The sequence below is a fragment of the Chaetomium strumarium genome (genome assembly GCF_033439665.1).
Source record: "Chaetomium strumarium strain CBS 333.67 chromosome Unknown B0T15scaffold_3, whole genome shotgun sequence".
Taxonomy (NCBI): Eukaryota; Fungi; Ascomycota; class Sordariomycetes; order Sordariales; family Chaetomiaceae; genus Chaetomium; species Chaetomium strumarium.
Window position 1 is genome coordinate 3,647,677 of NW_026944431.1, and position 25,591 is coordinate 3,673,267.

Sequence of the window (25,591 nt, forward strand, 5' to 3'; positions counted from 1 at the left end):
GGGCTCCGGCAGCCCTCGCGGCTCACCAAATTCGGTCTTGTTCAGGATGTGATATCACCCCGGCTACTCCTACGCAGTGCCGCGCTGGACAATGCTCTCGACAACCATCTGTCCTCCGGCGAGCTGTATCCACACGGATAAATGAGGGGAACCAACGACCTAACGGGTGTTTGGTTTTATTTAGGATGAGTTGGAGAAACAAAGGCCGAGTGGTTTGTAGCTCATAACATGAAAGGGTTAGGAACACAGAAGATACAACCGCATCCTTTGTCACAAGCGTAAAACATAGCGACTCTTTGATCATCACACTCTGCCATACCTTATAGTGCTATCAGACGGCCGCTCTAATAGAAGGGCTACTAAACCGCTCTTCCTCGTTCCCGTTGAACCACGCCTTCAGCTTCCCTCGCACGATACCCTAACTCTCACATCGAAATCACTCGGAACCTCTCCACTCACTCGACGGTTTGATCTAAGGTACCCAGCGAACTCAAGAACTCGACACTACACCCTTCACTCTTCACACACAAGCTCTATATAGCATTAACAGAACAATTAAGTTCGCTGTCTACGGGAGGACCTGGCTCCTCACCTGCTTACAACAAAAATAGGCTGCGGTTCTGTGACGAATCTCTTGCCCCAATCCTCTGAAAGGGACAACTGAAGGTACCTTGACAATGGGGAGGTTCGGTGAAGCCAAAAGGTTCACAACAATGCTATACGCAATGTATGCACAATAGGTGAAGGCTATTGTTGTAATATTGCTCACTGGTGAACTTCCTGAGTCCACCAGAACGAGTGACTAGCTATCCTATATACTACGGGTTTCCCATGGATCATTGACCGTCTCTGGTGATCCCTTACACTCTGGATCACTAGTGATCCTCTGTGAGCCGTATAATTGGATCACCAGGCCTCTCTTATGCCGAGCGTGATCCTCTTTTGATTGGTCCGTCCGGGACCAAAGTGATTGGACGCGGGCACCGCCCCGCAGGCCATGTAGGTCGGCCCTACCGGCCTCTATAGGTTAATTCATAACAGGTTCGTATCTGTAATCCTAGGGTTCCTCTAGATAAGCAAGGAGCAGCTTAGGTTCGATCCTATAATTATAACAGCAAAGGGCTAACGGTTTATCGAGATCAAATGGGACGGCAGGACTAAGCAGCTCATCCTTAATAAATTAATAAAGCCTGCCTGCTATATTACTGGCCGAGCAACAACTTGTTGGAAAGTATATTAAAAAGAAGACCTGTATAGTCTACTTATTGTTAAGAACTTATAGTAATATTGTGACGAATTGAGCTACCTGAACCACTCGGCTAACTCGCACCTCCCAAAAAGATGCTAACATCGCAAGTCCCCCGACCTTGCGACTCTGTGGTTCATATACGCGTTCACGCAGGCGCGCCGCAGCGCGTGCTCCACTCGGCCACACCGAGGAGCAACCTGCCGTGATGTCACCAGGGCCGTCGTTCAAGGCCAGGGTCAAGCCTCTGATGGTAAACTGATTGCATTGCAAGAATATTGAACTTGCAGGAGGAAAGAAATCCTCAAAGACTGCAAGGTGCGAAGAAGTCTAAATATAAGATGTGGGGCATATGCCCAGATGTGGAAGGTGGGGCACCAACCAGGTTGACCAATCATGCATGCATGAACCGGAAGCCGGGCACATGACTAAGCAATGGCCTGTGCCATGGTACGGTGGGTTCCACCGTCACAATAACTAAGTACTTACAAAGATAGGAGTTAGAAACGGGCAGAGAGAGTTAAAGCTAAGATGGGTAAGTAATATAATAGCAGTTGGGATAATAGTCTTTGTCAGAAAAGGAACCTTTTAGAAGTACTTATTCTTTATATGTTCTTGTAGGTATAAGTTATACCTATTTGTCATGATGACTGTCGTCGCAGGCTAGGCTCAAGGCTCTAGTAGGCAACTGACTGTATTGCAAGAATATTGAACTTGCAGAAGGAAGAGTTCTGCAAGTGCCCGATGTGAAGATCTAAATACAGGATATAGGGCATGTGCCCAGATATGGAAGGTGGGGTACTAACTAGGTTGACCAATCATGCATGCATTGTGACGAAACCACAGGCAGTCCTGCCTCTGAAAGGGTTCGCCGGTCGAAGGTACTGCTGGTCGGACTATAGGTCTCGGTGAAGCCAAAAGGTTCATAACAATGCTATTCGCAATGTCTGCACAATAGACGGAAACTATTGCTTGAATTGCTCACTGGAGAACTCCTAGAGTCCTCTAGAACGAGTGACTATATACTGTCCATCTTTGGGTGCTCTTGTATGCTCTATAGAGCTCCTTAGAGCTTGATGCTCCGTTGACTCCATCGAGAGCTTCCATCCCTTCATGCTGATTGGCTTAGTTCCTCGAGCTCTCGTCCGCTCTCTAGAGCTCCCTAGAGCTCCTTTCCATTGGTCCTAAATGATTAGTTCGGGTGCGTCCTGCACCACCCGCCGGGTTGTCCCACCTGCAGCTGTCCTGTTGGCTTAATTCGTGACACTGGGGCGACACCCATACCGACCGTGACGCTATCTTTAATTATAGTATTACTTAATAAGATCTCGGGCCGCAAGCTACGGAAGTAGAATCTTAGAATGCCAAAGGGAATAAGAAAAACCGATCGGGGGATTTAAAGATATCAGGGAGCAGTTGCCGGTCTTTAGGGAAGAGCATTAGGTAATGTATCTTATAAGCGAGTGACCCATATAAGCGAATGACCTACCCCCCTGCCAAACTTTAACAACTATCCTCGATTATACTACAATAATACTAGGAACCAACTATAATTACATCGGAAACAGCTGAATCAGATGCTTCTACAACCTCCTAGCAAGTGCGGGCATTATGGCCAGGCTTGCCGCACACACTACAGCACCGAACCTTCGTATGACCCCCCCCTGCACCACCACTATCCTGCTCCTTTTCTTGCGCCACCTCCCCAACCACGGCCTTCTGGCCCAGTTGATCCTTTGCATCATGTACTGCAAGCGATTTTCCAAGCTGCACGCGTGTTCTTTTTGCTCTCCGGCGCTTGCTTAGTGCCTCGTTGGCCTTGCAGAGCGAAGCGTTCTTGTCATGAACTAACCTGCAGAGGCCGGTGGGGGCCGACCTGCATGGTCAACGGGCAGGCGCCCGTATCCAATCATTACGAGTCAGAAAGAACCAATGAGGATCGGGGAAATCAGGAACAATGCCAAGAACGATTGTTCCTGAGGAACAACGCCAAGAAACGTTGTTCCAGATGGAACAACGAGAACAACAATTGTTCCAAATGTTCCAAAGATCTAGGTACGGGATACCTAGGGGAGGAAGCTGTATATAGTTCTACTATTCTGCCACTCATTCAGATAGCGAGCTTCCTCAGTGAGCAATTACAAGCAGTAAGGTAGCCCTACATTACTGTGCAGACATTGCGACTTGCATTGTTGTGAACCTTTTGGCTTCACCGAGACCTCCAGTCCGACCAGCAGATACCTTCGACCGGCGAACCCTTTCAGAGGCAGGACTGCCCGTGGTTTTGTCACAGTTCTCTGCACGAAGGAGAGCCACATAGTACATCACCGCCGTTGTACTCTTAGCAAGCTGGTCTACAGCAGCCAACATCGAGGTTAGGGAGCTATTTTAATGGTTGGCAATGCAAGTCTTGATAAGTGTTAACTATAAGGTTGCTTTTCGAGGGTTGTATAGTGTCTGGAAGATCCAAGGTTATAGTATGCCGGCCTGCAAGTTCAGGGATATTGGTATATAAAGCCTTATATCTAGCTTGGATAGCACCCTCTCTGGATCGTACGGCACAAGGCCAGCACCTGCAAAGCCACCCTAGGTATTCTTCTCCGTCATAGAGGCGAAGAAGGCCTCACGGAAGGCACAGAGGAACTCGAGCTTGCTTATATGGGTGATATACATCCGTATCAAGTGCTCAATCTAGCGACCATACGCCTTCTTCAGCGGCCTAAAGCAGCTGACATCGAGTGGCTAGAGGAGGTACAAGGAATGCGGAGATATACAGAATATAATAATATTATTCTGCTGGCAATAGAACTCGAATTCGGTAGAGTAGTAGCTCTCGTGGCTATCGAGGATCAACAGCTGGTACTTGCCCTTTGCCCAGGACGCCGTATAGTAGTCGAAGTGCTTGATCCAATCCAGGCCCATAGCATTAGTAGTCTAGCCATTATCGGTGGTTATAATGCGCCAGTTGGCTAGGAGGTTACACTCAGTATACCAGTTAGCAAGGTGGTACTATGCGGCCAAGATAATAAATGGAGAGATAGTCTAGCCGAGGGCATTGACTCCCTAGATAACTGTCGCCCATTCGCGGTTGCCAGGCTAAGCTAGCTTTGCCTTGCTCCTACTATTAGAGGTTGTAACGACTATACCCGTATAGATAATGCCTATTATAAACCCAGTCTCGTCAAAGTTATAGATATCGTCATCTATGATGCTATACTTGGCCTTGACATTCCATACAAGGGCAAACCAATCGCCAATGACCTTTGGATCCTCGCACTTGGCCCTCTAGTAGTCGTATCTACGCACCTAGCACGTTCAGATCCCTTCCTTACGTTGGACGAAGTTATATGCCCAGAGCTTGCCAACAGGGGGCGCGTCACGTATACGTAGAAGTTGGTTGGCCATATCTTCCACACCATATAACCTGAGCGGAAAAGCTCGCTCGGAGAGCTCAATTATATATCGAACAAGCGCCTCCTCTTCGGAATCGGTAAGCCGGCGCGAGTTGGGCGTGGTGTCGCATCGTGCAGGCTTTCCGGCGCGTCGACGCGCTAGGGTTCTACGGTCGACCCCATAGATCTTGGCTGCGGCTCGTTCGCTTAGATTTTTATCGTTTTGAAGAACTTGGAGAGCTAAGTTTAACCTATCCTCTTTCAAAGTAGCGGGCATCCTCAATGGTAGAGAAAATGTGTTGTTGAGGGTAGAAGTGTCGTGTCGCGTAGAAAGTGGGTCATTCGCTTATATGGGTCACTCGCTTATAAGATACGTTATAGTTATAAAACTAAAGGTTAAACAGGCAATAGCAAAACTTAGGAGGGTAAAATAGGGGGTATCTACTAAGCTTTTATCGGTAGCTCCTTGCCCTGGACTACCCGGCCAGGGAAATAAAAAATAAACGCCCTACCACCTTGCGAAGAGTTTCTATCTAGATTTCCGTTGGACTCCACAGACTTACAAAGCACCGCCTTGTCCTAAGCCGTTTCCGAATCCTCTCCTGAGCGGTCCTGAGCAGCCCCTGACGGAACCTGAGCAAAAGCGGCGCCGGGTGTTGGGGGCGGTCGGGGGCTGACGAGGGCAACTTTTGGGTAATGCAACGTTCAGTTTCATTCCCCGACAGCAGCCATCCCATTACTGAGTGTGATACGGCTGCTGACCATAGGGTTGTTGAGCCGGATACTGATACTGTTGCGCGTCATACGGCTGCTGCTGCGCCGGGTAGGGCTGCTGCACCGGCTGGTACTGCTGCTGGTACTGCTGCGGCGGAACCTCGCCGGCCTTCATCTGGCCGAGCTCAGCGTGGCCGGCACCCGTCGCATCCATGACGCAGGCGCGGATGAAGAAAGCGAGGTGCACGATGGCGAGGACCCTTTGATGAGAACACACACACACCACGACGTTAGTTCGTGTTTTGTCCTCTCTCTTACAACACATTGGGCTCTGTTGGATTGCTACTACTCACCAGACAATGGCACCGAGCGCGGCAGCGCCAGCCATCGCCCCGCCAAAGGCCATCTCGTCACTGTAGGCACCGGCGCTCAGAAAGATGGCCGCCCAGCTGGCGGACCAGGCCCAGGCGGAGAGCCAGAAGATGATGGTGAAGATGTAGCCCAGCAGGGCGCCGATGCGGTAGAAGTACTGCGCCGCCCAGAGCTCGAGGGAGAGGGCCCCGCCGTAGACGATAAAGCTGAGGATGGCCTACATCAGGGTCAGAGGCTTTTGTCACACTAATAACAGGGGGCGAACCAAGGACGGATGGGGGGCGCGTACGATGAAGATGTTCAGACCGCCAGGATGGCCGGCAGGATGTGGACCCGAGATGGACAGCGCATAGCCGGAGAGAGCGAGGACGATGAGGGAGAGCACCAGGATGACGATCTTGATGTAGAGGAGCCAGAGGGGCTGCGGTGGGACGCCGACACTAATGAGTCCTTGCGCGCCCATTGTGAAAACCTTGTTTTAACTGATCTTTGTGTGTGTGTGTGTGTCGTCGAACGGGTTGGGTGAGCTTTGTTTGGTACCCTCAAATCGGGCGGCTTGACGACGATGGGAACGGAAACTGGAAGCTGGTCCACGATAACGACCGGGAAGACGAGCGATGAGGGGCAGCACCCATCTTTATTCAATACCTACTCTTCATTTTCGCACTAGACGCCCAACCAAACGCCATGGCGGCCTCAAAACGGGACAACCCACGCCATACCAGGGTATATGCATATGGCGTGCCCTACACTAGGGACGAAACAGGACTAGGGCACCACAACCGTTTTGGATGTAGGCACTAAGAAACCGCAAGCGAGCCAAGACTGGCTTTGAAAAATCGAGCGAAGCCCAAAGTCTCCAAAGCGCGTCAGGCGGTGCGGTGTATCTCGACCAATGTGCGCCACTCCGAGCGAACTAGCGGCTGAGAGAAACGGGACAGCAACGCGAGGGCCCTTGAGAGTGCCAAGATCTGACCTGGGCTGAGATTGGCCGGAGTTCGCGAGGCACTGCCCGATTGGCGTTTTTCGAGTCAGGTGATTGGCTCAGAGAGCGTTAACGTTAAAGAGCGGGGCCGCTAGCTGCTTGGCTTCTATGCTCCTAAAATAGGACAGTCCGGCCCGTCTTGCAAAGTTTGACAGCGAGGAGAAAAATTGGTGAGAGATCTTGAAAGGGGGATCTCGATCTGAAGTCGAAAGCATTGCGTCCGTTGTATATTTGACTGATCCACTGGGTTGCGGCAATCTCTCGGTCCGTATGAGACGTGGGACGCGCCGATCCGGCGCAGCTTTGCTTTGACCGTGCCACGGCGTTGCAGCTCCAGACTTCCCGTTCCGTGACCTCCCCTCGAAGCTCTCCAGACGGCGTCCATCCTGAGGCCGGGTCGGAAGCGGAGGCGCAGTAGCTACCCCCGTCAGTTCACTAACTTACACTACTCCGTTAGACAACGGTAGCTACGGAGTAATTAGGAAGAGTGTATAGTAGACATTAGCTTGGGGCTTAGGCTGTGAACATCTGCCGGCCCAAGTATCGATCGATTAACTGCTGCGCCCCTTGCAGCTGATGGATGTATCGGCGGCAACTGACGCAGTGGCTGCATGTATTCGTAGCCCGTCGGCTGCAGTGTATAGGGGTCGACAGGACACTGATATACTGAATGTGAATTTCAAGCTCATCGGGTACTCTCTGGTCGTAGTTCAGAAGGCTACCAAGCTCATAGGAGTCTTGCACCAGGATCGACTTCATAAAACGCTTGTTCACACGAGCACTGCCCAGGACCGAGGAGACCTGATGTTGTGAGTCCCGATTAGCACAGGTAACGGTCTCTCAACCGCTCCGTTTCTCAGGTAAGGCTGAATTGAGACGCCAGAGACCTCATATTGGATAACGGTGCCGTTCCTACCAACCAGCTTGAATAGGTGACATCCCGGGCAGAAGACTCGCTTGGTGGCGGTTAAGTCCTGCAGTACCGCTTCACCCACCAAGAAAGGCTCAAGCCGGGCATCGGGAAAGAGGAGGCGGGCTCAAACCGCTCAATGCCAGAGAGAACTCTACCGGGAGCTAGTCTGGAGCTGTATCCGATATCCATGTGGCATCATGGAAAGTTTCCGTTTCGAGTCCCCTACCATGTTCACTTCAGACAGGGATACGTGATACGCCCCTACAACCCTTTGCGTTTTAACGGGTACCCACACTGGCTTACCGAGAGAGGTCTGCTAATTGGTGACTAGCATAGGCAGGCAGTTCCATGTATGTGTGTACAAGCGTCTGGAAAAGCGAGTCTAACCTCCCATTACAGACACCCTCGATTCTATCGTTCCCAGGAGTCTACGTTCTATCGAGATCGTAAGAAGTCATCACCATCTCATTTGCGCTCATGCACCAGCCGCCCCTTCACCCACACCTTCTTGGTGTTCCGGTCGTCCCCGTTATACATCCATTTCGGAACCATATCCTCCCAGCCCTGCCACCCAAAAACATCCACATCGCCGCCGCCGTCTTGCTCCGACACCTTCCCTTCCTCGTCCACCATGCCCAACCCAACCAGTTGTGCATCCCACTCCATCCCGACCTCGAACCCACCCACCTTCTTTTCTAACCCCACCACCTCCGCGCCGCCCCTCGTAGCAAGGAACAGCACCTCCTCGACACTCAATTTCTCCCTCTCGCCTTCCTCTGAACTCGAGTAACAGCCCATCGCCCGGTGCCGACTAACCAGCACGGCATGCCTCGCCGCGGCGAGGATACTGGGGCTGAACCCACCGCTCATGTCCGTCCCCAAGCCACACACGATCCCCCTGTCCAGCAACCAGCGCACGCGCGCCGCGCCGCTGGTCAGCGCCGAGTTGCTGCACGGGCAGTGGCTGATTTTAGCCTTCCGTGCCGCCACCAGCGCGGCCTCGCCCTCCGTGAGGTGCACCGCGTGCGCGAGGACGGTGCGGTGCGTGAGCAGGCCCATGGCGTCGTACAGGCCGGCGTAGGAGTCGTCCTGCGCGCCCGTAGCAGATGGCGGGAAGAGCTCCCTCACGGTGCGGATCTCGGTCTCGTTCTCCGAGATGTGCGTCTGGATCGGCAGCTGTGTCTCGGCGGCCAGCTGGCCGAGCTGGCGCATCAAGGGAACGGAGCAGGAGATGGCGAAGCGCGGCGTGATGATCGGTCGCACGAGGGACATGGACGGGTCGGCGCGGCGGATGTGCGCAATGCTCTCGCGCGTGTCCGCCAGGGCGGATTCCGGCGACGCGTCGCGGTAGTAGTCCGGCGAGTACTGGTCCATGCAGACGCGGCCGACGAGGGCGCGCTGGCCTGCGGCGAGGCAGAGGTCGGCGAGGAGGTTGGTCGAGGGCACGTCGATGGTCGCGTAGTAGGCTGCGCAGGTGGTGCCGTGGGAGAGTGTCTTGCGGATGACGCGCGTGTAGACCTGGCGGGCTCTGGCCGGGTCTGATAGGGAGGCCTCGAGCGGGAAGGTGTAGGTGTTGAGCCAGTCGAGAAGGGTTGACTTGCCGAAGATGCCTATGTTGGGATATTGCGGGGCGTGGAGGTGCGTGTCTGCCACAGTCAGCAATGCTTATTGTTGACACTTGACACTGCTTTAACAGAGACGATACTCACCAATAAACCCAGGGAAGAAGAATTGCCCCTTCTTCGCCCTCACCACCTCTACCTCGGTCACATCCCATCCCAATCTCGGCAACAACGTCTCCTTAGCCTTGGCCTCATCGCACTCCCTCTCGACAGCGACAATTGTCCCGGATGTGTCGACACACACGGCGGCATTGTGCAGGTACTCGAGCTCGTCAAGCGCTTTGCTATGCACAAACGTGCCCAGAAAGAGTTGGTTTTGGGATGCCATATTGTCGGGTCCCTGCTGTTGACCAAAGTGAGGTTGTACGTTGTAACCTGTGGTCGATTCAGGAGCTCAAGTCGGTCGAGGTAAGAACAGTTTTGAGAGAGCAACTGTGCAAAGTCACCCACTCCGCTCCGCTCCCTTCAAGTCTTGCAGGAATAAAAGCAAACAACCCAAATCCCGTCTGAAACAACTCAACGCGCAACACACAAAGCTCGTGGTCGTGCGCCTTCCTGGTCGTGTCAGCACGCTTCAGCTCACACCGGGCCAACTCGGCTTATTATGTGGCACTTACCTCGCTTCACCCGCCTCAACCCTTCCACAACAGGACGACGGTGCCGACAAGAAAGGAGAGGACAAGCAGAAAATTCAAAAGCAGAAGCCGTCAGTGTCCATCATCTTCTCTTCTAAAAAGAAAGAACCCTAAAGCGAAGGCGATTCCTACCCTTTAATACCAGGCCTAAAGCAAGGAGGTGAAGGAGGAGGTATGGAAGCACGTGAACGCGGCCCGGTCCACACACCTCCCGCTTATCCACTCACCCCATCGCTCCTTATCTCATCCACCCCGCGCCATGCATCGAGGCATCCCTGCATAAAAGGAGGATTAAACCCGCGGCGGAACCCGCCTTTCAGTGAGCTCCTGTCGGTGAGCGCCGGCACCCGGGATCATGGGTTGTTCTACCTTCTAACTCCGTACAATAGATAGGTAAACGGTAAGTAGTAGTAGTAACATTGATGAACGTTATCTCGATTCTGTAGTCCATCCATGCTAGGATGTTTGTTCGTTCTGTGACATCCGTTCATGACAACTGGCCCGGTCACTGTTGACCCCTTGTTATGCCGGTACGACACAACGTCAATATGCGTAGGGTACTACATTACGCAAGTTACAGCGACGGATAGTGAATCCACGAACCAGGCTGTCGGGAACGTCCCAGTTTCACATGGAAGCTGTATTCTCCGTCTTGCATCGTGTCACCTTGAGATGGGCACGGAGTAAGGATAATCATGCTGACAGCAATGTTGGTGATACCTAATACAGGAAGCGAGATTGAGGAGCACCAAGACTGAGAAGACTACAACCTAGTAGTACTCAGCCAACCAAGCATTTAGATATGTCCTCAAAAAAAGGAAAGCGCCATCTAGATATTACTAGTACTGTTCTTTGCGCACTAAAGCACTGCAACCGCGGTCTAACCTCTGCCTAATATACCCACCCCCCTTTGCCTGATCTCATTCCGCCTCACCACATCACATTAAAAAAGACATGCACATCATAAAAAGCCCCGTCCGTCTAGGCATAATGAACCCCCCAAACTCCCTCCTTCCGTACCCTCCTAGTCATCACAGCTGAGCTGTCGCAATGGCAGCAGCATGGTTCTCCGTGTACGAGATGGACACGGCCACCTTCTTGACACCCGCTTTCTCCGCAGCCTCCAAGGCGGCACCGTGCAGCTGCATGGCCCGTTAGTTAAGTTACTCATCTTCAGTTAGCTCGAGAGGCAGGAAACATACCGTGACAATAGGCGCCCCGTTCTCATCCGAAAGGATCTCAATGTCCTTCATCGCCGCCCCTGCCCCCTTGCTGGGGACGCCCAGCGCCTTGAAGACGGCTTCCTTGGCGCTCCAGCGCCCGGCAAACGACTTCTGCGGCGACCGGCCCGTGGACGACGCCAGGCAGTACTTGGCCTCGGCCTCGGTGAAGTTGCGCTCTAGGAACGTGTCGTTGTCGACGTTGATGGTCGAGATGTCCTCGACGTCGAACCCGACACGCGTGCTCATGTTCTCGAGCTCCCGCGCCTGACGGCCGAGCACCGATTCCAGCGACGCCTGAGTGTGCGGGGCAGTCCGAGTCTGCATCTGCTCCGAGAGCTTCATGAAGTTCTCGGGGAAAGTGAGCTGCCCGGTCTTCCTGTCCTCCGCGACTCGTGCGTCTGGGTTCAGGAGCACGGAGCTGAGCTGCTCATCCGTGTACGGCGACTTGTCCTTGGCGACGAAGAGTGTGTTGTTGATCATTCCGTTGTGGAAGAAGCGGTATGCTTTCTTCTGCCGCGCCTGCACCTTGGTCCGGTACTCGTTGAAGGTCTGCTCGTCCAAAGTGGCGTATAGATACTTGGGATGAATACCGATTGCCTGAGCGCCCTTCTGACCGAAGCCGAACGAAGTGACCGAGAACGCTCTGACGCCGTCCGTCTGGATGCTGCGGCTCGGGTACACGATGTAGTCAAACTGCTCCATCACCTGGTCGATGTTGTCGGCATTCCGGTTGCCAGGGACGAGACCCGAGTTCAGCACCTGCAAGCAGCCGTTCATCATCCAGGCACCAGCAGCACCCTTGGGGTGACCGGTGAGATACTTCTGAAAGATACCCAGCACGGCATTGCCCTTCTTGCGGCCAAGGTGGGAAAGCTGCTGGCAGATGACGGATGACTCGTTCTTGTCGTTCGCCTTGGTGGACGTGCCATGGAAGGACGCGACATCGAGATCATCAATCGTGAGACCCCACGTAGCCAAAGCGCCGCGAAGAGGAGCGATGCTCGGGTCGCTCTTCCAGAAGTTGTTGCCATAGCTGCGCAGAACTTCCTTGGTCTGCCTCTCGGCCTCCTTGTGGATGTGCCTGACCCGTTCCGCGGCGTATGCATTGATCTCACTCTCCGACCGGCCATCAGCCTTGATCGCTTCAACCTCGTCGACAAGATACTGGAGTTCAGCCTCCATGTCCTGCTGAATCTGCTTGGTCCGCCGCTCAATCTGGCGCCTCCGGTACTTCATGTCGAGCAGGGGCGACGGGAACTTGCTAGGGTGTTCCCGAGCGGTCGTAAGCACACCTTGGCCGGGTGCAGGGACGGAGCGCCCGATCTTGTCCGAGGCAGTCGTGGTGAGCGCGAGGACACCGTAAATCGGAACGCCCATGTCCAAGGCGAGCTTGGCAGTCATGATGACCTGGACACCGCAGCCCTGCGACTCCATGAAGCCGTTCCGGGTCGTGGTTGTGGGCCTCGACATCTCCTTGGGCGTTCGGCCATGGGCAAACTCGTCCACGGCGTTGCTGGTGGCCTTCATGTTCGCGAACTCGTAGGAGCCCTCCTCGCCGAAGTCGTCGAAGCCGCCGACAAAGCAGACACGCGCTTTGCCCTCCATGATGGTCTCATAACCAATGTCAATAGATTCGACAGCCGTGGCGCATGCACCGACGGGCGTCTTGATCGGGCCGGAAGAGGAGATGAGCAGCATGTTGACCCAAGCAGCCATGGTGTTGATGAAGGACTCTTGGAGAATATCGTTCTGCAGCGGCTTATCCAAGAAACGATCCCGGTGCATGCCGCGCAGAGCCGCCGCACCACCCATACCGGAGCCCACGCAGTTGCCCACTTCCGAGACGTGGACATACTTGTAGAACTCGTACGGATCGGTGATACCGGCCGACAGAAGAGCCTCGACGGTGGAGACAAGGACAAATAGCGCCACAGGATCGACCTGCGAGATGATGTCGTCGGGAATACCGTACCGCTTCGCATCCCAACCAGTCGGGATCTGCCCGGCAACGAGGCGGTCGAACCTCAGCGCCTTCGGCATCCATATGGACGCGCCCTTCTTGAAGCGGACCGTGTACTCGCCGCTGTCCGGGATCTCAAAGATCTCCACCTTGTCGCCATGCTCGCGCTTGAACTCCTCGGCGGTCTCTTTCGGACACTGGACGGGCTCCATGTCCTCCTCAATGACCACCTCGTGGAGCAGTTGTTTCTTGTTGGGGTCGTAGCCACCGAACAGCTCGGGCTCGATGAGACGAATGCCGGAGTGCTCCAGGATGTGCTTCTCGTACTTGGGTTTGACATCCTTGTCGTCGACAGGCTCGCCAGTCTTGGCATCCACCCAGCCAGAGTACGGCTTGCCCTTGATCGGGCCGTTATGATGCTTGATGAGGCCCATGATCCAAGCCATCTCGATGCAACCCTCGAGGGAGAACTCGCCGTAGGCTTCCATCTCCCACCGCGTTCTGGAATTACCCCACGGCCCGACTTCAGCAAAGCCGGTGACAACCACGACCTTCTCGAGGTCGACCATGCCCTTGAGGTTCTCATTGAGGGGTGAGATCTCCGACTTCCAGTCGGGCAGAGGCGGGAAATCGAACTTGATGTTGGCGCGGGGCTCGATGACCTTCCTCTTATAAAGGGCTTCGGAGTCCTCGCCGTTGACGATGGTGTTCTCCAATGCAGTCTCCTTGGTCACAGCGCGACGGACCTCGCTAGTCCTGGTAATCTTCTGACGCTCCTCGGTCATGAGTCCATTAAGGTTGGGAAGGAACTGCAGGCCTCCGTTCAAGTCGGCAAAGACGGGCGCCTCCTGGCAAAGGTCGACAATCGTCGGGGACATCAGACCGAGCAGATTGAACGCCATCTCCTGTTGCGAGAAAGTGCGGACGCCGAAGCGTTCGACGGCTTCCGCCACGATGTTGTTGCCCGACATGAGACCCGTCCCACGAGTCCAGCCGATGATGGCACCGCAAATCGTGAGGTAGTTGGCCCAATCCTCAGAGTGCCACCGGTTGAAGAGCGTCTCGAGGCCGAGCTTCGACTCGGAGTACAGGCCATCGCTGCCAAAGGTGCCGTGGTTGGGCGACAGCGGTAGGATGACCTGTGCCGGACGCGTCTCGTAGCCGCGGGTGGCCTTCTGTGTCTTGACATTGCCGAGGAGACGGATGAGGTTCGTCAGCATGATGCGATGCGCCAGCTCGGACTTGGAGTCGATGCCATCGATCTGCCGGCCCTGCTCGGAGATGGCAGCAAAGGGAACGATATAGTCAAGGTCCCAGCCAAGACCGTTCTTCGTGTCGTAGATGTAGTCGACCAGGGCGTTGATATCTTGCACGCTGCCCTGGTTGAATGGCACAACCACGAGCTGCGAGCCGCGCGAGCCGAAGCGAGCATACATGGACTGGTAGTACTCGGTGACCTCGCGAGAGAAGCGGCTCGTTGTGACGATGACCTTGGCACCGCCGCTGATGAGACCCTGCAGGACTTCGGCGCCGATTGAGCCGGCACCAGCACCAGTCATGAGAACATACTTGCCGGCGAACGTGACACCGTCCTTGGCGGCCTGCTCCAAGCAGTCCAGGTACTTGTTCGTGTTCTTCTTGTCATAGTCCCATCCCTGTTCGGTCTTCTTGCGAAGGTGGAGGAAAGGGATCGTCTCGATCTTCCCCTTAGGCTTGCCCTTCTTCGGCAGACCATTGGGCTTGCCATTCTCCTTGGGCATAATCACACTCTCGTTCATGCGCAACGCACGGATGACCTCGCCATACAACGTCTTGATTTCGAGCTGGGAGGACTTCGAGGTCCTGTTCTGCTTCTTGATCAGCCTGTAGAGCTTGGACAGATCGTCCTGGACCTTGGTCCGGCCGCCGTATTCCGTGATCTTGCCGCCCTCAGCCATCTGCTGCACATAGTGCTCCAGCTTCCGGCAGCTGGCGCGCGGGACCTCCTCGTACTTCAGGTTGCCACGGGCATCGATGGTGGTCTTGGGACCGGTAGGGATGGCGACGTCTTTGTACACGGGGTCCGCGTTGAGGACGTCTTTGCAGTTCTGGATGAGCTGGGCGCCCAGCTCCTTGGCGAGTTGGTAAGTCTCACCGCGCTCAGTCGGGCAGTTGTCGATGTGATACTGCATGAACTCGAGAAGCGTCGGATTGCTCCGGTTCATAATCCGGATACACTGGCTGACAATCTCGCGATCGACGGCCTTCAATCTACCGAAGATAATATCGTAGTACATTGTGAGGGCGTCTTGGCGAGCCCAGTTCCACGACGAGTCATAGACACGGGCCTTCAATGAGCTGAAAACTGGCTCAATGCCGGCAGCGTAAAAGTCACCGTGCTCGGCCATCCACAGGTCAAGCTGAGACTGGAGGATCTTGACGGATTCCTGTGAAGCTTGGGCCGCCTTGTCGCCCTCGCGAAGGTCGTACTTCAGGTACCTCGCGATGATCTCGAGCTGCTTCTTGAAGAGTGCCTTCTGGTCGCTCGTCAGCGCCTCGATCGCAGCAGGGTCCATCATCATGCCGCCGCCGGCACCGGCAGCCGGACCGACAGCGGCGGCAGTGGAGAGGCTGATGCCGGCGGTGGAAGCGTATTTTTGCGTGACGTCGTCGAGGAATGCCTTTGCGTCAGCCTCAGAGCCCAGACGTGCTGGCGGCTCCATGGTAATCGCTAGTAGGAGTACGCCGTCTTGCCGACCGGAGGCCAAACCCCACCTTGTCTCGAGGTACTTCCGTGCGGTCGTGATGTTGAAGCCGCCAGGCATCTTGGAGGAGATCAGGCGGGCAATGAGACCTTGCGAAGTCTTGCCAAGATTTCCATCAAAGGTAGCCTGCATGGCAGCTCCGAGCTCGTCGAGGGGTGTGTCTTCGGGCTTCTCGGGCGTTGAGCCGAATTCCTTGCCCAAATCGCCGAGAATTTCGTTTTGGAGTGTCGACTTGCCTATCGATCGAATACATGATTAGCGTCATGATCCACAGTAAAATTGAAGCCACACACTTACCGCCAACCAAATCCTTGATAGCTTTGCTAAGGGGAATGTCTTGCACAGGCTTCTTCAGCTTCTGGGCAACCAAGGCGCGCACGATATCCACTGCCTGAACAGGCGCATCTGGAACCTGAGCAGCAGGCCCCGCACTCGGTGGTGGTGGAGCGGCCGCCGGAGTTGCGGCCGGGGCAGTGGGAGCGGCAGCAGGAGCAGCCGATGAGCTCGCCTCAGGCGTGGCAGGCTCCGGCTCCTCCTCGACCGGATCGACGTCGTAGTAGATCTCTTTTGCGTCCTTGTTGTAGCAAAGGATCTGTCGTTGGACCGACTTGGCGGCGTCGTGTGCCTGGTACTTGGCGGCCAGAGTCCGCTTGGCCATCACACCCAGAGTGTCTGCCGGACCAATCTCGACAATCCGCTCTGCCATCTGCTCTGCAAGGAACACATCTTGTGTTTCAATCCACCGCACAGGCGAGGCGAACTGGTATGCGAGGAGCTCCACGAGGAGCGTGTGAGCAAGCTCCTGCTCGAGTTCGGGACGCATCTTGGATGTTGTTTTCGTGTAACAGGGCCTGGCTGTTGGTGAGATTCAAGGCTTTGGGTAAGCAATTAGGTAGACGGAATGCGTTGTCCAGGCAGATGAGGGGGGGATTCAGCTCCGGTTGGGCGAATATCCAAGGTGGAAGGAGCTGTCTTGCAGATGGTCTTTCTTTGAGAAAGAAGAGAAGGCGCAAGATGTGGACAGTGAGGGAGAGCGCCACTTTCAAGGGCGGAGTCTGGAGATTATGCTGCCCAGGGCGGCCCGGTACACTGCCTAGAGGCGATTGCGAGGTGGGAAGGACTAGATTGACAGGCGGTGGACGTGATTGACTTCCTCCCGAGTCCAGACAACCAAGGGGGGCAACTGCCAAAATTTGGGAGGTTCCGCCGCGTCGTCAAGGTGCAACTGTTGAATGAATTTTGGGTTAACACCCCTGTCGCGTCCAACGTGCATGCAACCCGCATGGTTGCTTCTCAACCAAACTACCAAGCTAACCACGATAGGTTTAGCGTCCCGCCCGCCCGTTACCCAGGGACGTTGGAGGGGCAGATCTTGAGAGTCTCGATACTTCTTCTTCCTTACCCCAGGGAATGCCGCCTCCATATCGTGCGTGGCCGACCACGGCTACCAGACGCAGATCTGTTCGCGGGAGCATCTCTACGATGTGACTTGCATATTTCTAAAGCATGGGCCGAGAATTCATGAGGCGCCGGGATGTCCTGTGTAACTATCCTGAGCCATTCACCTCGTGGTCCAAGTTAATCTTGTTCAGTCGCCAACGGGAGTCTGCATACTCCGTACATTACATCTTACTAACACGGGTCACTTGGGGGTCCAATTGATTTTCGCCAGTGGCATCTCTAAGTGCGCTTACAGTACATCTTGATGACGCTTTGAGCATCTAAGTTTGGAGCGTTGGGCGCTTCATGGACGAGAACATCCCTTGCATGAATGCCTGACCAGCTCAACCACCAGATAAACCAGGCGCGCTTTCCGCCACGCCGAGAGACTTTCGAGAGGTACTAAACAGGCAATGTTCCCAAGTTCGGATTTCCAGAGTCTGGATCGCATACGGTGCGCTGACATCAATGTCGTTCCGGTCGCCTGCCACAACCCAGGGAGCATGGCTGCTGCAAGATCTCGAGATGGCCTCAGAGAGCGACTATCGGAAGAAGTACCGGTACTTTAGATGCCGGCAGCGGATGCAATAGCTCGAAGGTGGGGCACACCTTGTGGACTCGGCAACTCGGGGTTGGTTGATGCCGTGAACGGAAAGTACAACGCATTAAGCTGCTGCAGACGCGTGGACGAAAGTCACTGGCACTTGCGTGTTCGGCTTGCAGGGATCTGTCAAACTTCGCCGCGACGCCCGTTCGTCCCTTCCCCAACAAGATCCAAAAATTTTGGCGAGTAAGAGGAAAGCCGCCATCGCTGGATGGCCTGGACTTGTGGTTGGTTTTGTGTTGAGTTGAACTGCATCCACGACCCATTGCCATTGATTTCCCAAACCTCAGGGTCTTGACTCTTGAGAGTAATTGTGTTCTGCCACTGCATCATCTCCTACCGCTTCGCAGGAGCAACATCAACCCGCCCACCGCCTTCACCTTCTGCCGATTTTGGCCTGCTCCTTCCAAAGCTTCCCTTGCCTCAAATCGCGTCTCCCTAAATAACTGCCCCGCTCCCACACCGCACGCGGACTTGGGGACTAGGAAACTTCCGTATCACCGTCCTTTTCTCAAGAGACATTCCTTGAGCCTTCTGCATCTACCTGCTCCTACTTGCAAGTAGCCATTCGTTGCCGCCATCTTCTACTCCTGTGCTTGGTATGTGATTCGTCCTATCCGTGTCAGAAGCCAAATGCGCGCCAGTTGGACCAGAACTAACGACGGAGAAGAGACACAACCATTTAGATACCCACACATAATGTACGGCAACGGCAGTGGAACAGGCCCTCAGACGGGCGCCGCGACGCCCCGGTCGTCGGCCTCGCTGCGTCCCCTAACTCTGTCCCACGGCTCTCTTGAGACGTCCTTCTTAATACCTACCGGCCTCCACTTCCACGCCTCGCGGTTGAAGGAGAGGTTTGTCGCGACACTGCCAACCCCCACCGACGAACTTGCACAAGATGATGAACCGTCGTCGGTTCCCGAGCTTGTGGCTAGGTACATGGGCTATGTCGCCCATGAGGTCGCGGAGGGTGAGGATGAGGATGCATCAGGGTCAGGCGAAGAGGTGCTCAAACTTGTCCTCAACGAGTTTGAGAGGGCTTTCCTTGGGGCCAATGACGTCCATGCTCTGGCGGCAACGCTGCCGGGCATCGATGCCAAGAAGCTGGTGGTGATCCGCAGCTATTTTGCTGCCCGGTCAGCGTCGAACAGGGCCATGAAGGCACATGAGTCGGCCTTGTTTCGGGCGGCTGGCGACGAGGACGAGCCTGCCAAGCTCTACAACATCTTCGGTGGTCAGGGCAACATCGAAGAATACTTCGAGGAGCTCCGCGAGCTGTACGAAACCTACCCGTCTTTTGTCGGGGAGCTCATTACCTCGTCCGCAGAGCTGCTCCAAACCCTTTCCAGCCATCCAAGTGCAGAAAAGCTTTACTCCAAGGGTCTCGATGTCATGAACTGGCTGCACCATCCCGATGCCACGCCAAATGTTGACTACTTAGTGTCGGCGCCCGTCAGCTTCCCCCTCATCGGTCTCGTGCAGCTGGCACACTACACGGTTACTTGCAAGGTGCTGGGCCTTCATCCGGGAATCTTGCGTGAGAGGATCAGCGGGACGACTGGCCACTCGCAAGGCATTGTCCTTGCTGCAGCCACGGCAGCTGCAGACTCGTGGGAGTCGTTCGAAGAGATCGCCAAGTCTGCCTTGACCATCCTTTTCTGGATTGGGGCGCGCAGCCAGCAGACTTTCCCGATCACGTCGATGAGCCCGTCCATGCTCCAGGATTCCATCGACAATGGAGAGGGCACGCCAACACCAATGCTGAGCATCCGCGATCTTCCCCAGGCTGAGGTCCAGAAGCACATCGACCAAACAAATCAGTACCTCCCTGAAGACCAGCATATCTCCATCTCGCTCATCAACAGCCCCCGGAATCTGGTCGTTGCCGGCCCGCCTACATCACTGTGCGGTCTCAATGCGCAGCTGAGGAAGGTCAAAGCTCCCACTGGTCTTGATCAGACCAGAATCCCCTTCACCGAGAGGAAGATTCGGTTTGTCAACCGGTTTTTACCGATCACCGCACCCTTCCACAGCAAGTACCTTGCAAAGGCGACCTCCCTGATTGCCGAGGACCTCAAGGACGTCCAGATCGATGTTGGGCGCCTGGGGATTCCCGTCTACGACACTAACACTGGCGAGGACGTCCGCGAGAGGGTGACCGGGAACGTGGTCCCTGCCTTGGTCCGCATGATTACAGAGAACCCGGTCCACTGGGAGAAGGCCACTGTTTTCCCCGGGGCCACACACATTTTGGACTTTGGCCCCGGAGGCATCTCTGGTCTCGGCGTCTTGACGAGCAGAAACAAGGATGGTACCGGTGTCCGGGTCATTCTGGCCGGAACCGTCAACGGCACCGTGACTGAAGTCGGTTATAAGTCGGAGCTCTTTGACCGTGATGAAGACAACGCTGTCAAATATGCCATTGACTGGGTGAAGGAATATGGTCCGAAACTCGTCAAGACCTCCAGCGGTCGTACTTACGTCGACACCAAGATGAGCAGACTACTTGGTCTGCCGCCACTGCTGGTCGCTGGTATGACTCCTTGCACAGTGCCCTGGGACTTTGTGGCAGCGACCATGAACGCTGGTTATCAGATCGAGCTTGCTGGCGGCGGCTACTACAATGCCCGGACCATGACCGAGGCCATCTCCAAGATCGAGAAGGCGATTCCTCCTGGCCGCGGCATCACCGTGAACTTGATTTACGTCAATCCCCGTGCTATGGCTTGGCAAATCCCGCTGCTCGGGAGGCTCAGGTCGGAGGGCGTGCCGATCGAGGGGCTGACCATTGGCGCCGGCGTGCCGTCGATTGAGGTTGCTCAGGAGTATATCGAGACCCTGGGTCTGAAGCACATCTCCTTCAAACCTGGCTCTGGTGAGGCCATCCAGGCGGTGATCAACATCGCCAAGGCCAACCCAACCTTCCCCGTCATCCTTCAGTGGACCGGTGGAAGAGGTGGTGGTCACCACTCGTTCGAGGACTTCCACGCACCCATCCTCGCCATGTACGGGCGCATCCGCCGCCAAGAAAACATCATCCTGGTTGCCGGGAGCGGCTTTGGTGGCGCGGATGACACCTATCCCTACCTCACCGGTGCATGGTCAACCAAGTACGGCTATCCCCCGATGCCGTACGATGGCTGCCTGTTCGGCAGCCGCATGATGGTTGCCAAGGAGGCCCACACGAGCCTGGCCGCCAAGCAGGCCATTGTCGACGCCCCGGGTCTTGATGATACCGAGTGGGAGAAGACCTACAAGGGACCCGCCGGCGGAGTCATCACCGTGAGGTCTGAGATGGGGGAGCCGATCCACAAGCTTGCCACGAGAGGCGTGCTGTTCTGGGCCGAGATGGACCAGAAGATCTTCAGCCTGCCCAAAGAGAAACGCGTTCCTGAGTTGAAAAAGAACCGGGACTACATCATCAAGAAGCTCAACGCCGACTTCCAGAAGGTGTGGTTCGGCCGGAACAAGGAGGGCAAAACCGTCGATCTCGAGGACATGACCTACGGCGAGGTTGTCCGCCGGATGGTTGAGCTTCTCTACGTCAAAGACGAGACTCGGTGGATCGACCCCTCCTTCGCCAAGCTCACTGGCGACTTCATCCACCGTGTCGAGGAGCGCTTTACAACCTCGCCTGGCCAGCCATCGCACCTGCAAAGCTACGCAGATCTCAATGAGCCTTATTCCGCCGTCGAGCGCATCCTATCGCACTACCCTGAGGCTGAGACTCAACTCATCAACGCGCAGGATGTACAGCACTTCCTGCTGCTTTGCCAGCGCCGCGGGCAGAAGCCGGTCACTTTCGTCCCTGCCCTCGACGAGAACTTCGAGTTCTTCTTCAAGAAGGATTCCCTCTGGCAGTCCGAGGATCTGGGTGCCGTCATCGACAAGGACGTCGGCAGAACCTGCATCCTCCAGGGACCTATGGCCGCGAAGCACTCGACCAAGGTTGACGAGCCGATCAAGGACATTCTTGACGGCATCCACAACGGCCACATCGAGGGTTTGACTCGGGACCTGTACGATGGCGACGCGTCCAAGATCCCCGTCGTCGAGTACTTCGGCGGCAAGCTCATCGACACGGAGGACCCCTTAGACGTCGAGGGTCTCATCATCTCGGTGGATGCCCATAAGAACACCTACCGGCTCTCGTCGTCTCCGTCAGCGCAGCTGCCCCCGGATGAAGCGTGGATCTCGCTCCTGGCGGGTAAGAGCCGGAACTGGCGCTATGCCCTTCTCCGGTCCGAGGTCATCGTCCAGGGTCAAAAATACCAAACCAATCCGATGAAGAAGATCTTCGCGCCGACTAGAGGTCTGTTTGTCGAGATCCTTCACCCCAATGAGCCTGCCAAGACCGTCATCGTAGTCAAGGAACAGCCGCGCCACAACCGCTATGTGGATGTGATCGAGGCCAAGCTCGTTGGCGAGAATGAGATCGTCGTCAACATGATCAAGGATACCACGGCCCTTGGCCAGCCTGTGGCCCTCCCCCTGCGCTTCACCTACCGGCCTGAGGCCGGTTACGCGCCGATCCACGAAATCATGGACGGTCGCAATGACCGGATCAAGGAGTTCTACTGGCGTGCGTGGTTTGGCGACGAGGAGCTTGATCTTGATGCTCCCGTCACAAGCAAGTTCGATGGCGGCAAGACCGTCATCACCGGCGAGGCCATCAACGAGTTCGTTCACGCTGTTGGCAACACTGGTGAGGCCTTCATCGACCGCCCGGGAAAGACCATGTATGCGCCCATGGATTTCGCCATCGTTGTTGGCTGGAAGGCTATCACCAAGCCCATCTTCCCGCGCACGATTGATGGCGATCTTCTCAAGCTCGTCCACCTGTCGAACCAGTTCCGCATGATGCCTGGTGCGGAGCCGCTGAAGAAGGGTGACGAGGTTTCCACTACGGCTCAGATCAACGCGGTCATCAACCAGGAGTCCGGCAAGATGGTGGAGGTCTGCGGCACCATCACCCGTGACGGCAAGCCGGTCATGGAGGTTACTTCGCAGTTCCTGTACCGCGGTGTCTACACCGACTTCGAGAATACCTTCCAGCGCAAGGTGGAGACGCCCATGCAGGTGCACCTCGCCACCTTGACAGACTATGAAGTCCTCAGCTCCAAGCAGTGGTTCGTCCTCGATGACTATGCCGAGGACAACAAGCTGTCCCTGCTCGGCAAGACCTTGACGTTCCGTCTTCAGAGTCTGGTTCGGTTCAAGAACAAGACCGTTTTCAGCCATGTCGAGACGCGGGGCCAAGTCCTCGTCGAGCTACCCACGAAGGAGATCATCCAGGTGGCGACGGTGGATTACGAAGCTGGAGAGTCCCACGGCAACCCGGTGATCGACTATCTTCAACGCCATGGCTCGTCCATCGAGCAGCCGATCAACTTTGAGAACCCCATCCCTCTGAGCGGCAAGACCCCGCTCCAAATCCGTGCTCCGGCGTCCAACGAGACCTATGCCCGTGTCTCGGGCGACTACAACCCAATCCACGTCTCGCGCGTCTTCGCCGCGTACGCTAACCTACCTGGCACCATCACACACGGCATGTACTCGAGTGCCGCAGTGCGCAGCTTGGTGGAGACGTGGGCTGCCGAGAACAAGATCGGCCGCGTCCGGAGTTTCCACGCGTCGCTCACTGGAATGGTGCTCCCCAACGACGACATCAACGTAAAGTTGCAGCACGTTGGCATGGTAGCCGGCCGCAAGATCATCAAGGTCGAGGCCATCAACAAGGAGACCGAGGACAAGGTGCTCCTCGGTGAGGCGGAAATCGAGCAGCCCGTCACCGCTTATGTCTTCACCGGCCAGGGCTCCCAGGAGCAGGGGATGGGTATGGACTTGTATGCCAGCAGCCCCGTCGCCAAGGAGGTTTGGGACCGCGCGGACAAGTACCTCATGGACACTTACGGTAAGCAAACCCGCGTTCCTCACTCTCACCCTCCCTTGTACTAATAGTAAACAGGCTTTGCGATCACGAACATTGTCAAGAACAACCCGAAGGAGCTCACTATCCACTTCGGTGGGCCGCGTGGCAAGGAGATCCGAAAGAACTACATGGCGATGACCTTCGAGACTGTGGCGGCTGACGGCTCTATCAAGTCGGAGCGCATTTTCAAGGAGATCGACGAGAAGACCACGTCGTACACATACCGGTCTCCGACTGGTCTGCTGTCGGCTACCCAGTTCACGCAACCCGCCTTGACGCTGATGGAGAAGGCCAGCTTCGAGGACATGAAGGCTAAGGGGCTCGTCCCGCGTGACAGCACCTTTGCCGGTCACTCCCTTGGCGAGTACTCGGCTCTGGCTGCCCTCGCCGACGTCATGCCCATCGAGTCGCTTGTGTCGGTTGTCTTCTACCGTGGCCTGACGATGCAGGTCGCCGTCGAGCGCGACGCATCGGGCCGGTCCAACTACAGCATGTGCGCGGTCAACCCGAGCCGTATCAGCAAGACCTTCAACGAGGAGGCGCTGCGTTTCGTCGTTAACAACGTTGCCGAAACGACGGGCTGGCTCCTCGAGATCGTGAACTACAACATCGCGAACATGCAGTACGTCTGCGCCGGCGATCTCCGGGCGCTGGACACCTTGACTGAGGTCACCAACTACCTGAAGGCGATGAAGATCGACATTGAGCAGATGCTCAAGGAGATCGCGCCCGAGACAGTCAAGGAGAAGCTGGTCGAGATCATCAAGGGGTGTGCGGCCAAGGTAGAGGCTAAGCCCAAGCCCCTAGACCTGCAGCGCGGCTTCGCCACCATCCCGCTGAAGGGCATCGACGTGCCGTTCCACTCCACCTTCCTGCGCTCTGGCGTCAAGCCCTTCCGCAGCTTCTTGCTTAAGAAGATCAACAAGACCACCATCGACCCGGCCAAGCTGATTGGCAAATACATCCCCAACGTGACGGCCAAGCCGTTCGCGCTGACCAAGGAGTATTTCGAGGACGTCTACCGCCTCACCAATTCCCCGAAGATCGGCCACATCCTGGCCAACTGGGACATCTATGAGCGTGACGGCGTTGAGCTCCCTGCTGAGGACGCCATGGGTGAGGCGAATGGAGTGGCGGCGTAAATGGTGAATAAGGTATTAATAACTCTGGGCGTGGTACGAAAAGAATGGGAAGGAGGACGGCCGGGCTTTTTTCTCTGGTCTGGCCCGGGCATGAAACGGTTTCTTTGCTCGGACTTATTACGAGACTTTGTAATCCCATGTATGCGGTTTATGTTTTATGTCACGTCACGGTGTTTTATGGCTGCCCGATACGATTAGAGGGCTTTACATTAGAGAATAGATTTCGGCCTTCGGGTTGGTGATTTGCACTGGAGTAAGGTTTCCTGTTCGGCGTGGGGTGTGGTGTTGTGTTGTGGGGATTGTTTTCCGAGTAGGTGTGGCAGGGTACCTAGATACCTGAGTAGCCTGTAGGTGCTTGCTTGCGTGGCTGGAGAGGAGAGGAGTTGGGTATGTGATGATGTCGGGAGACTTTCTGTTAAGATACAGAGCGTGTCTTGAGATGATGCGTACGGAGATAGGTGACAATAGCTTGAGGTATCTGGGGGGGTGCCGCAGCAGGTGATGAATGTCTGATCTTCGACAATAGCATCCTTATACTGCAAGGAAATATGGATATACTGATTGCGTGGAGATCGTTCCTTTTTGAGGTTCGTCACAACGTACTTCTGCGTTCTGTTCTCGATTCGTCGTGAGAGGTTTCCAACCCGCGGCTTGGGGATCTAGA

The 25,591-nt window shown here is 55.5% G+C and overlaps 4 protein-coding genes across 4 annotated transcripts; 1 reads left to right on the forward strand and 3 right to left on the reverse strand.

Annotated features, from left to right (window-relative positions):
- Positions 1-4,996: 4,996 nt before the first annotated feature.
- On the reverse strand, positions 4,997-6,371 carry B0T15DRAFT_501953 (uncharacterized protein). Its single transcript, XM_062867411.1, has 3 exons — positions 6,014-6,371; positions 5,706-5,941; positions 4,997-5,612 (listed from the first exon to the last, which is right to left on the reverse strand). Exons 1-3 carry the CDS (start codon positions 6,185-6,187, stop codon positions 5,375-5,377), a joined length of 648 nt encoding a protein of 215 aa, XP_062723232.1. The 5' UTR covers positions 6,188-6,371; the 3' UTR covers positions 4,997-5,374.
- A 1,610-nt stretch (positions 6,372-7,981) lies between these two features.
- B0T15DRAFT_179099 (uncharacterized protein) lies at positions 7,982-9,779 on the reverse strand. Its single transcript, XM_062862278.1, has 2 exons — positions 9,332-9,779; positions 7,982-9,268 (listed from the first exon to the last, which is right to left on the reverse strand). The coding sequence occupies exons 1-2, from the start codon at positions 9,570-9,572 to the stop codon at positions 8,088-8,090; spliced, it is 1,422 nt and encodes a 473-aa protein (XP_062723233.1). The 5' UTR covers positions 9,573-9,779; the 3' UTR covers positions 7,982-8,087.
- Positions 9,780-10,557: 778 nt separating this feature from the next.
- Positions 10,558-17,044, reverse strand: B0T15DRAFT_414631 (fatty acid synthase alpha subunit-like protein). The gene is made up of 3 exons (XM_062865447.1): positions 16,104-17,044; positions 11,082-16,042; positions 10,558-11,021 (listed from the first exon to the last, which is right to left on the reverse strand). Exons 1-3 carry the CDS (start codon positions 16,627-16,629, stop codon positions 10,911-10,913), a joined length of 5,598 nt encoding a protein of 1,865 aa, XP_062723234.1. The 5' UTR covers positions 16,630-17,044; the 3' UTR covers positions 10,558-10,910.
- A 1,505-nt stretch (positions 17,045-18,549) lies between these two features.
- B0T15DRAFT_395148 (acyl transferase domain-containing protein) lies at positions 18,550-24,927 on the forward strand (the record flags this gene model as incomplete). Its single annotated transcript, XM_062864766.1, has 2 exons — positions 18,550-23,767; positions 23,822-24,927. 2 exons carry the CDS (start codon positions 18,550-18,552, stop codon positions 24,925-24,927), a joined length of 6,324 nt encoding a protein of 2,107 aa, XP_062723235.1.
- Between the last annotated feature and the right edge of the window lie 664 nt (positions 24,928-25,591).

Excerpts from the sequence above, each read along its gene's own strand:
- B0T15DRAFT_501953 (XM_062867411.1), bottom strand. The coding sequence starts at position 6,187 with ATGGGCGCGCAAGGACTCATTAGTGTCGGCGTCCCACCGCAGCCCCTC. Across the intron at positions 5,942-6,013 it reads GCGGTCTGAACATCTTCATC|GCCATCCTCAGCTTTATCGT; the intron begins GTACGCGCCCCC and ends ACCCTGATGTAG. Across the intron at positions 5,613-5,705 it reads GCGCTCGGTGCCATTGTCTG|GGTCCTCGCCATCGTGCACC; the intron begins GTGAGTAGTAGC and ends TTCTCATCAAAG.
- B0T15DRAFT_179099 (XM_062862278.1), bottom strand. The coding sequence starts at position 9,572 with ATGGCATCCCAAAACCAACTCTTTCTGGGCACGTTTGTGCATAGCAAA. Across the intron at positions 9,269-9,331 it reads CTTCTTCCCTGGGTTTATTG|ACACGCACCTCCACGCCCCG; the intron begins GTGAGTATCGTC and ends TGACTGTGGCAG.
- B0T15DRAFT_414631 (XM_062865447.1), bottom strand. The coding sequence starts at position 16,629 with ATGCGTCCCGAACTCGAGCAGGAGCTTGCTCACACGCTCCTCGTGGAG. Across the intron at positions 16,043-16,103 it reads TATCAAGGATTTGGTTGGCG|GCAAGTCGACACTCCAAAAC; the intron begins GTAAGTGTGTGG and ends TTCGATCGATAG. Across the intron at positions 11,022-11,081 it reads ACGGGGCGCCTATTGTCACG|CTGCACGGTGCCGCCTTGGA; the intron begins GTATGTTTCCTG and ends CGGGCCATGCAG.